Source organism: Gavia stellata, chromosome Z (assembly GCF_030936135.1).
Source record: "Gavia stellata isolate bGavSte3 chromosome Z, bGavSte3.hap2, whole genome shotgun sequence".
NCBI classification, from domain to species: Eukaryota; Metazoa; Chordata; class Aves; order Gaviiformes; family Gaviidae; genus Gavia; species Gavia stellata.
The window spans coordinates 29,544,268-29,560,162 of NC_082637.1; the positions used below are offsets into that span (position 1 = coordinate 29,544,268).

Genomic DNA, 15,895 nt, shown 5'->3' on the forward strand with positions numbered 1-15,895 from the left:
TATTAGAAATAATGAAAGAATGGAGATTGCTCAGTGTCCTTCTGCTGGTAATTTTTCCACTTCCTTGCAATGTGGCAGAAGTTGGTACAGGAATCTCTAAAGCATAAGAACAAAGAAAAACATTATAGTACAAAAGGTTTTATTTAAAGACTTGGTTTTATGTATGGTAATGCAAAATTAGCAAAGCAAAATGCAAGTGAAATTTAGAATGTCTTGAAGAAATCTGGAGGCCTAAGAGATCATACAGTTCTGTGCACTGGATGTGTAGATCATTACAAAATACTTGTTACATCACACAAAGTTGGAGAAAGGAAAGGGACTCTTCTTCCTGGTTGGGGGGGGGAAGTGGGTGAGGGGCAGGGAGAAAAAAATTGTGTATTGCACAAGGATAGCTCCTGGCGGTACCAGAAATTGGATCAACCCTTAAGAAAGCCACAGAGTACAGCTTAGCAAAGAATTAGAACAGATCTGCTGAGCTGGCTTTCCGTCCATAGAGCAGAGCTGTTCATGGTAGTATATTACTTCTGCAGCACTTGCTCTTCTGTAATCCAGTGAATTTTTCTTCACTGTATTCCTCATTTGTGACTGTCCCCAAAGCAATGAACTGCCCTCTACCAAACCTAGGGAAAAGAATATGGTCTAGCATATTGGTGCTTCTATATGCTCTCAGGGTATTACGTATTACTTCCCTTGAGAATACAAGGTATGTGAAAGCAGCACTAGAGTGCATCACCACTTGATGGCACCAAACAAATTTGAAAGAAAGAAAAAATTAAAATAAATAAAGAAGGGAAGCAACTCAGCTTTTCTGCAGTGTGGGAGGGCACCAATAGAAGTAAGTCATGCTTGCTGTATTAGTAGAGCACTCCATAAAGTACTCTGAGCATCTGATAAACTTTTCCATTGTTCAGTTTCTTTAACACAGCATGAATACTTCAGCACTGTTGTAAATAATGAGCAACAGGGCCTTGTGCAGAAAATTATTAAACTAAAAATGTATTCTTAGCCCAATGCACTGGCCAGTTTGTGAGCAAGAGGGAGTGCGCACTTGTTTGGCTAAGAATGTTCTGGCTGCTTTGTACTGAGGCTGTACATTCACCGTATCTCTTCCAAGTTACAATCATTTTGCAAGTACAAAGCAATGGCTTAATGAAAATCAGGTTTCTGACTGCATCATTTGAACAATTTTCCAAATTAAGGGGAATTCTAGTACCATTGCACTGTGTGCTGTTAGATTCACAATGACCTTGATATTTCAGGAATTCCTTGTCTTACAGATATTCCTCTTCTTGTTCCCTGTGGGGGAAGATGTTCTCAGTTCAGTGACTGGAAGGATGACCATATTGATTCTTTAGCCATTAACATTAAAGTGTACCAACAGGGACCTCCCCTAATACTGTTATGGATGCTTCTCCTTGTCTTTTCTGAACGCATTATAAGAATTTTGTGCTTCTCAGGTTTTTATTAGTTCTCAGAAAAATGAATTTCAGCAGCAGACATCTGCAAGATAACCTCCTGGTCTTTCCATTAAACACACAGCAATTGCTAGAAGCTTCCTTTATTTAATTCACGCTGAATCCTCTGCTTTCTGTAGTTTTAGCTTCCTTCTGTCTTTTCATCTGTCCCTGAACATACTGCCTGGCTTAATTATATCCTGTTTTGTGTTTCACAGAGAGAGAGAAGGGGGGAGATGTTAATGCTTGTAAAAATGACCAGCAATCTCCTCTTTTCCCTGATTCGCTTTCAAATAAAAATGCCTGCCACAACATTTGGTTGGTTTGTCTAGGTTAGCTGTAAAAACAGATACTCTGTTGGCTTCTCTTCTCAGCTAGTAGAATAAAGACAGAGCTCATCCTAGCATTTTATGAGTCAGAAACAATTAAAGATTGCATGGTACTTGTTTCCCTTTCACTTCCAATACTCCTACCATATCATGGATTAAGGGAAGTGTGTAGTGTTGAGGGATCGTGTACATGCACATGTATTGCATTGTTGGCATGGAGACAGAAGAGTTTTGGCACCAGTCCCCTCTCTTCATTCCCAGGCAACTGTTTTGTAATTAATTATTAGAATTAACTAGAAAATTCTTTAGCTGAGAAGCTGGGTTTTTTTGATTTGCATAGTACATAGCGCAGTGGAGACCTGTTCCAAGCATAAAGATCTTAATAGTAACATACAGTAATTATATCTGGTAGATCCTGTGGTTGTCCATACACACAGACACACACACACACTCGAATCAGTCCCAGCCCTACAAAGCTCATGTGAAGATTTTTTTTAAAAGAGTTTTTATAACATGGCTCTGAATTTTGTGCCTGTTGATTCCAGAAACTTGTGTTGATTTAGGATCAGTTTCATCCTGTTTCTAGACCACATCACATCCCTGTTAGGCCTTTTACTGTCCAAGAGCAATTTGACTTTGAAGCCTGAAAACATCTCACCATTACAGTAGGCTGTAGCATTCCCAAGGTGCAGGAGGTATTGGAGTGCTCTCTCTCACTGTGGTATACTCAAGAGAATAAATACAGCTCTGCAGAAAGGTGAATATTCAAACTCATTAAAACCTTCGGGGTCTGGGTTGTTTTTTTTTTTTTTAATGTTTGCTTCCATCCTGTGTGACTAATTAGTAGGAAGGATGCCAAAGATTTTGTCAAAAGAAAGGCCGAAGTTTTTGAGAGCATCAGTGTCATGTTTTTATAAGACAAGTCTGTTGTTTTCCACTTGTGAAACAATATTAACCATTTAATGAAGCAACTTTAAAAGGTGCTGGCAGCTTTATTGCTGGGTGCTGGTGTTGCACTCTGACCCATCTTAAATGGCTGGTGAAACAGTCTGTAGCAATTAGATAATTGTTTCATCAAAATATGATTAAATCCAAATGCCTGTAATTGATGCTTTCGGTAAGTATTATTGAAACAGGACTGCAATGAAAGGAAATACACATTCTTGCTGTTCCCAATATTTGAACTCCAGAGGGAAGAAAGTGGAAAGCAATTAGAGAAACAAAACGGATGTTTGGAATTTAGTATTCAAAGCATGCTTTTCTTTTTCTGTTAGAATTTAATGGGGAGATTTCATGTGTCACTTACAAAATGGTATATTTAGACTTTGTGTAGTTATTTAGCTCCACTTTTGGCACGGATGTCTTCTTCATTCTGAAGGTTGTCTAAGCTGCAGTACTTTTCCAGGCTTGGTCATCTGTGTAGCCCTCAGCCGTGGGATGCAATACACAGAGATTCACTGAGGGGGAAAGAGAGTTAGTTGGTGGCCACGTTAATCTGATAAATGTTCTGGAAAGCATGCTCACTCAGATGGAAGAGCCAACCCTGCCTCTAAATGGTGCTGCAGCTTGGCTTGAGGCTGCAAGCATCTGCACATGAGCCCAGCTCAGTCACACGGAATCACAGAATCATTAAGGTTGGAAAAGACCTGTAAGATCATTTTCTGCAGGAAGTGACAGTCACTTCTGTGCTGGGGACTGAGCCCATTTTTCATGCATACAGTTTGAATTGAGAGAAAGGTTGCGTGCATCTCTTCACACTAGGGTGTGAAATTCAGCCCACGACCAAGGCAGCAGCTCCTGCCACTGGACTCCTAATTGCTTTTTGAGTCTTTGCCAAAGGTAAAGCTCCATATGCTTTTTGTCACCACTTCTCCAAATACAGAGCAAAGTGTATATGTCTGAATAAGGACAAAATAAAAGAGGCTGAACTTAAAAGTATTTGATTTTACAAATTGCTTGAGCACTGGAGTAGGTTGCCTGGGAAGACTGTTGAAGCCATGCCATGAGGTGTCTCAGAACAGGTTAAAGAAACAAGAACAGTTAAAGAACAAGGCAGCCAGTGCATCGAGGCAGGAGAGGGCTCTCCAGCAGAGTCTCCCCTTGCATGAGGCATGCCTCACTGATGAAGCATTTCTAAAATAAATGAAGCATGCAGCAGCTGGGGGATGGCCTGTGCTGAGGCACAATGAATTCTTACGTGGTTGAAGTGAGGCGGGAGTTAGAAAGTGTGGGAGACACCAGATTACACAAGCTCCAAAGGTTCAGACCCAGCTGTATTTTGATGCAATTCCGATGCTTGTTGATGTCATCAGTAATGTAGCGGAGTTGCTCTTTGATGAGACCAGCAACAATACAACGTTGTACAATCAGAAGCACGAGGTTAAAAAGTACTACAGTGTTTATAGCAATCTCAGTTGGCCTTTGTAAATATACCAAGCTATTATTTCATGGTATTAATCTTTAAAGGGGAAAATCAGTAGGCTTTCTGGAAAGTGAGAAGTTTAAAATATTACGCATTTGTGAAAATGCCAGATTCCCCCTTCGTACACACTATTAAAGTGTATCAAAGTTTTGTTGTTGATTGACTGCAAAGTAAAATACAGACAGATTTATACTTGAGATCATGAAAGGTGGGGGTTCTGAAACTTGTAGTTTGTTGATTACAGAATTTTCTTCTGTGATAACAGAGAGTCATGTTGTCCCCTCGACTATCATCCTTTAGGTTTCGGCATAGTCCAAATTGCTGGTACTTGAGAGACTGGACCATCCACAGCTGGATCAGACAGTGCTTAAAATATGGTGCACAAGATAAAGCCTTATACACATTAAAAAACAAGGTAAGTTTTTACAAGGAAAAGCCATTAATACATTTGATCAGCTTTTTGAGACAAGTGTGGCTTATCTGGAATTCCCATTGCAGCCAGGTCCTCTAGACTGTGGTTTTAAGTTCAGATATTTCTTTGTCAGAACAAAAATCAATGTTGCATGTGAATTTTAGCTAAAGCTTTTTACAGCTTTTATTTCCTCTTCTTTCCCCGGAAGCTTTTTGTTTTTAAACAGTGTTGATGTTCAAAACATGCTAGATGCAGGAGAGGTATAAAAACCTGATAGGCAAAGCCCCTCCTGGTCCCAAAGGCTCAGATAAAATGCTAAAACAAATCCAGTACATCAAAAGTTAGAAGACCTACATCACAGGAGCTGTACTAATCTCCTTGTGTTGCTTGACTAACTGTCACATTGCAGTGGTGTGTAATGCCATGGTTCTGATATTTCTGATACCTGCAGCGCCATGCTTGGGAAGATTTGAACAGCAGATTTTCACACTGATTTTTTTTTCCTTCTTCTCTTCAGGTTCAGTATGGAATTTTCCCAGATAATTTTACATTCAATATTTTGTTGGATTGTTTTATAAAGCAGAAGAAATATGAAGGTAAGAAAACATGTACCAATTCTGCATGTTTAGTTGTATGCTCTTCCATCGGCAGGGGCTTTCTTTGAATTTAAAACTTTTAGCCATATTTTCTCTGAAGTCACTTTAAAAACACACCTTCTCCTTCCTTTAAGCTACTTGTCTGCATGTTTATGTCTCATTTCTGTTGGGTTTTTATTCATTACATAATTTTGAAAACATGTGCAATTCCCAGTTTCTACTGTGATTAATCCCATTCCAAATGTAAACCGACTTCTCCAGTTTTTACAAGTCTGACTTAAATGCTAACGACATCATAGGAGTTATTAGTGACAATTAGAGTGTTAGAAGAATCAAAATGCCTGTTGGTAGAGTTCATCTTACTTACATTTAGCTATTCAAAAAGCTACATATCTAAACTGTTTGTCTAGACTTCCTGTCTGTCACTGGAGAGAGCCAGCTATGCTGAAATGCCATGTTAAGGTGCCTGTCTTTCACTATTGACTGTTTAAGTGTTGAGATGAATAATCCTCTCATGTTTGATGACAAATATTTAAGATTTTCATTTCACTGCAGGTTTTCTGGTACTGTAGACTTGCAGTGAGGTTTTCTTTGCATAAGCCTCTTGTTAAAAAAATAACTGAAAGGGACAATAGAATTGCAGGACTTGTCTATAGCTTTTATCATGCAGGTTTTGCTAAATGGCAAATTAATACATATATTTATTTTATTTTGAGAGCCCCCCTATCTGTGAATTCCCCCTTATTCCATCCATATTTCTTTTCTGTGACAGGCTCAAGGCCTCTTGTTTAACAAACTGTCCTTCCTGACAGGGAGTGCCACTGGAACTCTGTGTGGAGCTCCTCCAGAGCACTGTTTGCTGAATACAGTGAGTGCTGTGGGTGATCTGTGACAACGTTTCTGCTCCACTGTACTCTCCTGTCACCTTAAGGGCAGTGAATTTAAGCCAGTCTTCTCTTGTTTGTAATCTAAACACAAGAACAAAGAAGTAATTTTTAGAGATTTTAAAAAAAATGTTAATGATTGAAAGGCTGAGCAAAGAAGAGCCAAATGAAGAGTGTAGAGCTAAGATGAGTTTGGAAAGCTCCTTTGCTGTGGTCTCGTGCTATTCAACCCATTCTTCCTTCTCACAGTGTGTTTGAATAACTCAACAAGTAAGACTAACTCTATACTACTAGTCATAAGAAATCTTTAACTTTCTCCCTAACTACTTCAAAACATACTACAGCAATAAACTATCAGTGAACGTGAGTGGGTGTGAAAGGGAGCTGTGGAAATTTACACTTGCTGATGATGTATTTTTTACCTCTGTAGATGCTATGTCAGTAGTAACAGAGATCATGCTGCAAGAAAGTTTTGATGAATTCTCAACACAGCTTCTTTCTCTCTATGTTTTATACCAGTACCTGGCAACCAAGTCTGAACATACGGTAAGCTGACCACACTCAAAATGATACAAAAAGCCTGCGTTTCTGAGTGTCATGGTGCAGTCAGTTAGGCATTCAATCTTGAATATATTTTATTTCCCCTAAGTTCACCTGGAAAAAATAAGTACTCATTTTTTTTTTATTATTTTTACAACTGCAGAAGAAAGGAAAAAAAAAAAGAACAAAATAGGAAAGCCATCAAATAACTTGTTGCCCCTTTTGCCCCTTTCTCTGAAAGGGAAGGTGTGTTGGGATTTTCAAATGTAATATATGCCCATTGGAAGGTTATGAAATGACATTTCAGTTCAGTTCAAAGAGGGCTCTGTCAGTGAACACAAAAAACCTGTGTTGCCTCTTGTATAGGACCCTATTACAGTGAGTATTGCTCACCATTAGAGCTTGGTAATGGTGATGTTGCAGAATCATAAAACATTTTCACTAGGATTTTTACTATCTCATTTGGCTTTGGGTGTGTTGTTTCTAGTATATATTTGTTTTAAAATTAAATTCGTTACATCTTTCCTGTCTCCAAGGATTAGGGGTTTCTTATTCACATCTTGCTTACTTAAGGCCAACATGACAGTTCAGGGTCCTGGAAGTGGCATTATTCTACCTTTGCAGAAGGGTCTTGAGTAGGTATCAGCAAAGGGCTCTTCCATGTCTATCATTTTAGGCAGCTACTTTTCACATAGTTTCGCAAAAGCCTTCAATAGCGTGTTATCATCTGTAAGGAAAATGCTTGAAACCTCCATTTGTCTTACATGAAGCATCTTCCAAAATGCATATTACAGATGCCTTAAGGCTTTACTCAGTTGGGTTGCAATTTCAGTTTTCACTATAGAAAACAGATGTGCATTTGCCTTGTTCTGTATTCTCTTCCATTCCCCAGAAGTCAAGTATGCTTGATCACTTGAATATGAAAAGCAGAGGGACCAAAATCTCATTTTCTCATTTTGTTTGTCCATGTTTGTGTACCCTCACTGCAAAGACAAGCACTTGTCAATATGTGTAGTGTTTCATGAAAGCTGAATATGCAAACAAGGGTGGTGTGGACATATGACACCTTTAAGGCAAGCATGTTTATATAGCTGTGGCTTACTAATGTGCATTTTGAAACAACCCTATCCAAAGACAGCAATAAGCCATATTTTTATATGTATACACCATACAGAGTACCATTCAACACCTCATAATGCTCAGTACCAATTTTCTGTGTTTGATTTAAGAAATGGTGGTAGACAGAGTTACGAGATTTGCTCAGCAACTCCTGAAAATCCCATTCCCTTTTACTAAGGTTTGAGACAGGTCGGCCAGTGTCCTGTTGCAGACAGGCCCTTGGCTGTAGCTTAGGGTCCAGCAGCCTGATGAAATGTTTTTTAACTTTGAGAGCTGAACCTTGGGCAATCTGACTGTGTTAGTCCTTAGTGTGTATAGCAGTGGTGTTACAGAGCTTCCATTTTTCTGCTGTTGTAAACACCACTGAAATCTTTGACTGGTCTTGGCTGTCCCCAGGAAGTTTCTTCCTTGACTGCTGCAAGCAATCAGTATGATTGCTACCTTCCACTGCAAAGGTGTTAAGTTCTTGCAGTTCCTCCAGCTCTTGGAGCCAAATGGGCTAGCTCCCAAAAGAACCTAGACCACTAAAAGCCCCGTTTTTCAGTTGCATCTGATTTTCCTATAATGTTCAGCTGGAGTGCTTAATTCAGCACGGAACAGCCCTATCTCCTTGTATCCCTTTTATGGGTCAGGCAAATACCTTGGCTGGCTGTCAGGTGATGGTATTTTGTGTCAGGTGATAACACGCAAATTTTTGTAGCACTCAAAAAGGAGACACAAAAACATGCCATACCTTGAAAAGACATCTCTGAATAAGGCATTAAACCAGAAGGTTGAACCTTTGTGATTTTTAAGACTCAGTGTACCTCAGGGAATTTTTCAGAAGGCGTCTTCCTTTCACCAGGGATATTTGTTTCAGGTCATAAGGTAATAAACAAGACACTGAAGTACCCTGCCACAAAAACCATGTGTTAGAGAGTCAGACTTCCTCTAATCTATTGCCTTTTATAGCTTCCTTTTCCTCATCTTCTTTCCTCATCTCCTTTCGCTTGCAGTAAAGAGACATTTACCCTTGATGTTTGTGCTTCTCTGGTCTTGAAAAATGTACTGTACTATCCCATAGCAAAACAAAATTCACAATACTCTTGTGGTTTTCATGTACTTCTGATTGGGTGCCCTTCTTTAGCCATCATTGGTGGTCTGGCTCAGACAGATGGTACTTCTCTCTGGCTGGAGAGACAGCTATACTTTTAAGCCAGGGGCATACAGTGGTCTTGGTGAGTTGCATATGTTCTTTTTGCAGTGCAGATTTTGGACTCAGAGCAGCCATTAGCAGCGTATTCTTCTCTCATCATTTTCCTATTCTAGTGAGGGTTAGTGGAGCATTTATCTTACCACATACTTAAAAGAAAAGGCTGCTTTAGTACAGAAGCCATGTAGTTTTTTTTCTTCAGCAGTGTTAGCCTGAAGCAAGTGGTAGGACATAAAGGACAGAGACAGAGCTTGGCCAATATAAATCAGTGTAACCCTCTGTCCTGAAGGAAATGCACTGACTGACTTCCATGCAAAATCTCAACCACTCACATTTTACTGTCTTCTGGAAAGAGAGGTGTTTCTCAGTATAATGTGTACTATTCCTCAGGATATACATACTGTAACTCTGACCATTAGACACTCTGAACATCAGACAGATGATTCTTTACTTTATTGCTAAGACATCTGATGAAAGCCAGGTGTGCTGTCTTTGGCTGCTGCTGTTTTTGTTTGTGTTTGTCAAGAAGCACTTACTTAGTTTACATTATTTGCAGTGGGAAGAGGAGAGAAATCTTGGAGCGTCGTTAGTGCTTACGGGTCTAAAGCAAACAAACGCTGTGGGTTATAGCTCCCAGCTGTATGGCTATGCATTGCTTGGTAAGTCTGACCTCCCTCACGGTCGTCTTTTCCCTCTTGTCTTCAATGGCTGAATTAAATTGGCATCTTTGCTTTATTAAAATGTAATCAAGGAGAAGGCGAAGGAAAAAAAAGGCAGAAATAGTGAAAGGAACAATTTCAGAGTTAAGACTGCGTCTGTTTTGTAAGCCTAGAGGGTAGTATGGATTTGAACTGTATGCCCTTTGTCAGACAGCTTCAGAAACTCCTTTAGGGCTCCCTGCAGGTTTGGATTGGCAGCTGAAAGAAAGAAGATGTTCTTAAACAGTAGGGTTGGTTTGTTTGTGGACCAACAGATTTTAAAAAAACCACAAAAGTACAGAGTTCCGTAACACAATTTTAAGTTATGGACAAGAGGCTATTTTTCTAGTTAGTGAGCTTCTTAAAATAATCCTTAAACATCAAGAAGTTCAGAGAGCACAGCCTGAAAAACACTATGTTTAGAACATTTACTACTCACTGTAAAGTTAATGTTTCTGTTGAGAACAGCAGATAGCAGTGCCTTTATATTGTATCTGTTAAGGAGTCTTCACTGCTAATGATATGCTGTATTACTAAAGAGCAGTTAGATCAGAGTATATCCAGAATTGGAGGGAAGGGGAATGGGGTAAGTAATTCTTGAATTTCTTCTAACCTTTAGAGAAATATAGTGCACATGGGTTTTGTCCTTCTCTACAAAATGATTATTTACTTGAAAGTAATTAATTAATTTAAAATTTACAGTTATGCAGTTGTTCCATTACTGCATTATATTTTATTCTGGAATTTATTGAAGGTAATAAAAAGTGGACTTGTTCTTAAAATGTGGCCTCAAAATATGCTATGTAGTGGCAGAGTTAGGATGCCGATTCAGATTTATCATGACTCTAAGACAAAAACTCTTTTTCAGTCAAAAAGGGGGATAAACATGAAAATTAATTTGAAAGCAGAATTTTCCATAGAGCTGTAGTTTGTTATCCAGTGGAGATACTGATACAAATAGGGACTTGGCTGTCCAGTTGGCATTCAGTTTGGGGTGCTTTTTATGTCATATAGATTGGTTGAGTAGTGGCTGTATTTCAAAAATGCACTTCACTGTTGTCTGTGAGCAGTAGTACTCGTTCCATGACATTGGCATTCAGTAGATCAAAAGCTATTTACTGTTATGTCACGTATTCCATAGTCTTGCCAACACTAATGGAACCGACCTCTGAGAGAGTGAAAGATGTCTATGGGCACAGAGTGGCCTCAAGCACCTCAGCTATTTTAATTTAGCCATAGTCTGTAAGCTTTGTCTGTGCACTTACTGCTTTGCTTTTCCTAAACTGTTCTCTTCCATGTAAAGAAGAATAAGGTGTGTTTCATAGTTTTGTGTCACTATAGCCGGAGCGCAAATTAGATTGAGAGCTTGGATACAACTCTCGTAAGCTACACTGAAGTGGTATTATTTGTTACATTGACAATGACAAAATCAAAACCTTAGAGTGACAATAATTGTAAATTAGTACTCACCAACTGCAACACATTGTAGTTTTGTACATTTCCTCTATTATGTAGGAGTTTTGTGTTCTCTAGTAATTATCGTCAGAAGAAAAGCCACATTGTCAGTGGTGCTGCATATCACAAGTCTTGCTAAAGTCAGCAAAGACCTTGTTGCACAGAATGTCCTAAATCAAGAACCGAAATTTCATTTTGGCAGGCCTCCCGTATTTCCTCTCAGGAAGCTCCAGCAGAAACAGGGGTACTAAGCTGTATAGTTAGCCGGAGCATGCTGTAAATACTGTACAGTCTGGCCGTGACACATGTGTGAGTAGACCCTAAAGTCCACAGAGATGAGTCCAGAGCCTCAGATTTCGTGCACACATGCTGCATAGTCAGTCCCTGAAGGCTGAGGAGACATTTGTCTGAGATCTTCAGACATCTTGCTCTGAGCTGCTGTTACAACTGCCAGACAACCAGAAAAACCTGACCACTTTTCCTCTTTTCCATCTGGACAAAATTTCTAGGGGAGGGGGAATGGGGAGGAACCAGAAACAAACATGTAATAGCCATGAAGTTGGGCAAAAAGAAGGCACCTTAACAAGATAAGGTAATAGCAGTTCTGCCAGAGCAGCTTTGTAGAGTAGTGTGTTGTTTTTACCACAGAAGCCAAGACACTTGCTGTCACTTTTAAAAAACAGAGCCAGTCCATATGGATTCTCTTAAGACTCAAGTGTTTAAGTACTAGTCCTAAAGTATTTTTTTTATCACAGGGAAAGTGGAGCTGAATAAAGGGCTGAGAGCTGTATACAATCTAATGCCACTGATGTGGACACCTGGATACTTGAATAGAGCCTTGCAAGTGATGGAGAACGTGGCTTCATTGTCAGAGGACAGCAAAATCTGCAAAGAAGCAGTAAGTATGAAGTCTATTACCTGCTGAACAGAGGGAATTTCATAGAAGCCAAACTTGAGTAAAACCTGTGAAGTCTGTACCTTGCTAATTGAGAAGAGGGCCAGCAATACTTCAGAGGTCTTTGGAAGACAGGAGAAGAAGTAATGTTATAGAACGGCTCATCATTGCTTTGGCTGATGAGCCAGCGATGATGTCTACTGGCATGTCTTTGGGAATGAGTGTCTGTTATTGCCACAAACTATTTAAGTATGTTTCCTAAGCCTTCCCCTCCCTATAGAGACACCTGGGTCTGTGTCACAGGAAGCACATGTCTGTGGGGATGAGAAGACACCTTTGTTTTCCAAGCTTTTTAACTCACTCAGAGACCTACTTCTTAGCAGTGAGGATGAAAGATCACCTCTTATTCCTCTCCCAGCTAATTCTATGTATTCTGTGCCCTCCAAGATGCTATTGTCCTGAGTGATACTGATCCAAAAACAATACAGAGTGATTTCTAGAAGGGTTGTAGTAAGTTGGGGAGGATGGATAGATTTGGTCCATTTGTGAGGTCAGCACTGACTAAGGGACTTGGGGCTTAGGCGTGCTCTGGGGCATCAGGCTGATCCTGGAATCAAACGGTTTAGGAGGAGCATCTTAGGAAACCACCACCACATGGGCTGAACCACAGAAACAGCACTGATGTCTCACTTCCACTTCTTGGTACTCTTTGCTGAAGATGTCTCTGGTGATGGGAGTCTTCCTTTTGCTAATGTCACTGCTAGGCTTGAAGTCTCTGCATTTCTCTTGACAAAGGCCAGGGCACTGCTCAGCACGTTCTGCTGTCTGTTGCTCCATGCTTGGAAGCAGCTCTGTAATACTGAACAGTGCAAGGAAGGAAGTATCACATCTGCAACTTCCACCATTTTGAGTTACCTCTTTGTGTGTGTGGTTTTGGAGATTTCTTCCTTGCTCCAAGTCTGAAGAATTCAGCCTAATATGCTTGTGATTTTTTTTCTGCTTACAAACCCTAGGCAAATTAAGGAACTCCTCAGCTTGCTTTGTGTTGTTAATGAACATCCTAGTGTTGAAACAAGTCTGTATCTGTCTGTGGTACAGCAGGTCCATAGAATATCCCATCCTTCTCTATACTGATACTAGTAGTATCTAGCAATGCTTTCTTTGCAGAGACACTTTTTACTTTGTTCAGTGAACAACTAAGAACTTACTTTATAAGGTTGTTACTGATTACTCACTAATGCCGCAAGTGTCTCTGTACAAATCCAGTAGTAGAGCCCAAAAAGCAATGACTGTGAGAGCCACACAGAAACTTTCCTGAAGAGATGCCTGGCCTCATTTGGATTTTAGGTGGCAGTATATAAACAATAGTGCAAGTCACATAAGTTTCACCAAGCTGAGGACCAAGAGCAGCTGTGGATGGTTTGTTATTACCAAAATAATTTTTCTGTAATGCATTTTTGTGACCCCAATGCAGAAAGGAGAACAAGGAGAATACGTTGGTCCATATGCTTATCTGGTGTAAAGTAATTACAGTGTATTGATTTGCATCATCTGGCCTTATCTACCTAAAATGCTTATTAAGATTTTACTGTTAAAATCCATACAAGATATTTTTAATCACTATTTTCAACTAAAATGCAGTATTCCTAAGGATGAAGGACTAAGAGCACTAAGCAGGTTAATATTAGGGTCAATCAGCTTCTACTGAATTCAGCAGCAGATGCGATGGAAACAACCTCAAGTCCTGTAAACCCTTTTTACCTGTAGTATCCTGGGCCTCTCTTGGGCAGGACTAAGTTGACCATTATGCAGTTCTTGTAAATCTGTATCATAGCACTGAGAAGTATGGGCTGTGTTATAAATCATTGTCCTTGCATGCCGGCACAATCACACAATAAGTACTTGAGAAAGACACACCCCTGGTTTTGCGAACTTGGTTCTTTTCCAAAATGTAATATTATATTCTGGCTGAATAAATTTTATTATGTAAAAGGGAGGTTTTCAAATGAACTTTTTTAACTGTGCAGTTTTGGTGTAAATATTTTCAAGTGATTTGCCCAATCATTATTAGTCACTTACTTTTCTTGCAGGCTTTAAGCTTCCATTCATTTCTGACTAGAAAGGTGTCTCTTTTCTCTCTGCCGTTATATCTTAACAACGTAATAGAAGTACTGTTTTAGTATTGTGCTATATTGTTTTAACTGTGAACAAGCAAGACAAGTTTTGTTTTTTTCAATTGTCTGAGAAAGTCTCTAAATGAGTGTATGTATTTTCAAGCACATAGTTATTATTTCATTGCTTATTTCATCCTGTTTCAGTACTGCTAGTTTGAACATTACATTTCAGCGTCAAGAATGTTATTTCAAATAAGCCTAATTTTTATTCCTTTAGCATTATATACTTATGCTAGGAAAATGAAACCTTAAGTGTCAAGATCCCTTTTGCTTTTTCACAGATTCAAAGGTTACACAGTTACTTCATCCTACTGATGAACACTCAGAATTAGGATTCATGGAAGGATAATAGCTCTTTGCATTTGTAAAAGCTGAACTTTAAAATACAGGCAACCTGCGTCCAACGATTCTAGTTATGGAGATCATGTTATTCCCAAAACAGCAGCAGCATCCATATAGCAGCTCCATCTTTTGTATCAATAATACATACAGAAGTAATTTACAGAGTCCCTTAGTGAAGCTAATGCATTCTTTTGATACAACTGCAATTAGATTAGGGAGAGGGTGGTTCTCTTGCTACCTCGAAAGACAAAAGCATTAAGAGAACAGAGGTGTCACAGATTATACTTTATACCAATATTTTATATGCCTACATTTCCATTTTTCTTGTTAAATTGTCTTGTCAAACCGATGATAGGAATGAACATTCTTGTTGCTGAAAAGGTAATTTCCTGCTTCTTTTCACCAAAGAGGTATTGAGATGATCTATTAGAGATTATATTGTTCAAACATTCCATAGTAATAGTTTATTTAGATGTATCTGTGATTGTGTATCACGCTAGTGCTGTTATCACTGTGACTATGATTTAGCGTTAGTATTATAACCGGATATCAGGCCAAGAGGAGACATTAGCCTAATGCCTGACAGATCTGCAAATACTAGTGAGCATCTGAGTCAGGGGAAGTTTTACTGTTGACAGGGGGTGGCAGAGTTGTTCTGTTGCAGAGATTTAATGTCCAACTTTGGAGGTCCCAAGTACAGTACAAAATTCTTCCAAGAGTAAGTCCCATTTCCTTTTATAATTTGGTTTTCTTTTTATCATACACAGAAGTAATCTCAAAATACATGGTAACTCATGAAGTTGTTTGTAAACGTGACAGCAGTGTTACTCAGATTGTATTTCCAAACTGTTCATGCTAACAAAGACAAATGTGATTGTTCAGATTGATGCTCTGGAGACCATTTTGCAGTCTGTCCTTGAAGCAAAACCTGGTCCGGAAGAAGCTGAAGAAGTCAAGCAGAAGTCACAGTGTGCAGAATCAGAAGAAACAGAGCATTCTAAAGCACCCAAGTACTACAGCCGATTCAAGGTAGGAAAGTTACATTTATCTAAATATTCTAAGCTGTAGTAGATCTCCATAATATATACTAGAAAATACATATGCTGGCTTATTATGGCTAGTAGACTGACACCCCTTCAGTGCATCAGGAGTCCTACCTGGCATTTTTGAAACTGATGTCACCCTACATTTTCACTTCTTCAAACAGGAAGCAGCAACCTACAAAGACATAAATGCTCAAGACCACTTGTCTTTTGTCTGTCTGCTGGGATTTTATCTTCACTTTTCATACATGAAAATGATAAATCCAATCCTGTTTGTGAAAGTGGTATGTCATTAGAGATCCATTATCTGACCTTGTGTGGGCTCTTGCTCATTAAAATA

The 15,895-nt window shown here is 39.2% G+C and overlaps 1 protein-coding gene across 1 annotated transcript in view; it reads left to right on the top strand.

The window, feature by feature from the left end:
- MRPS27 (mitochondrial ribosomal protein S27) overlaps nt 1–15,895 on the top strand; it is a 48,427-nt gene that overhangs the window by 28,270 nt on the left and 4,262 nt on the right. Inside the window, exons 5-10 of the mRNA XM_059833593.1 lie at nt 4,506–4,620; nt 5,135–5,213; nt 6,528–6,643; nt 9,505–9,607; nt 11,857–11,999; nt 15,395–15,541. Of these exons, the coding sequence (XP_059689576.1) occupies nt 4,506–4,620; nt 5,135–5,213; nt 6,528–6,643; nt 9,505–9,607; nt 11,857–11,999; nt 15,395–15,541 (703 nt within the window). The remainder of the gene's footprint in view (nt 1–4,505; nt 4,621–5,134; nt 5,214–6,527; nt 6,644–9,504; nt 9,608–11,856; nt 12,000–15,394; nt 15,542–15,895) is intronic.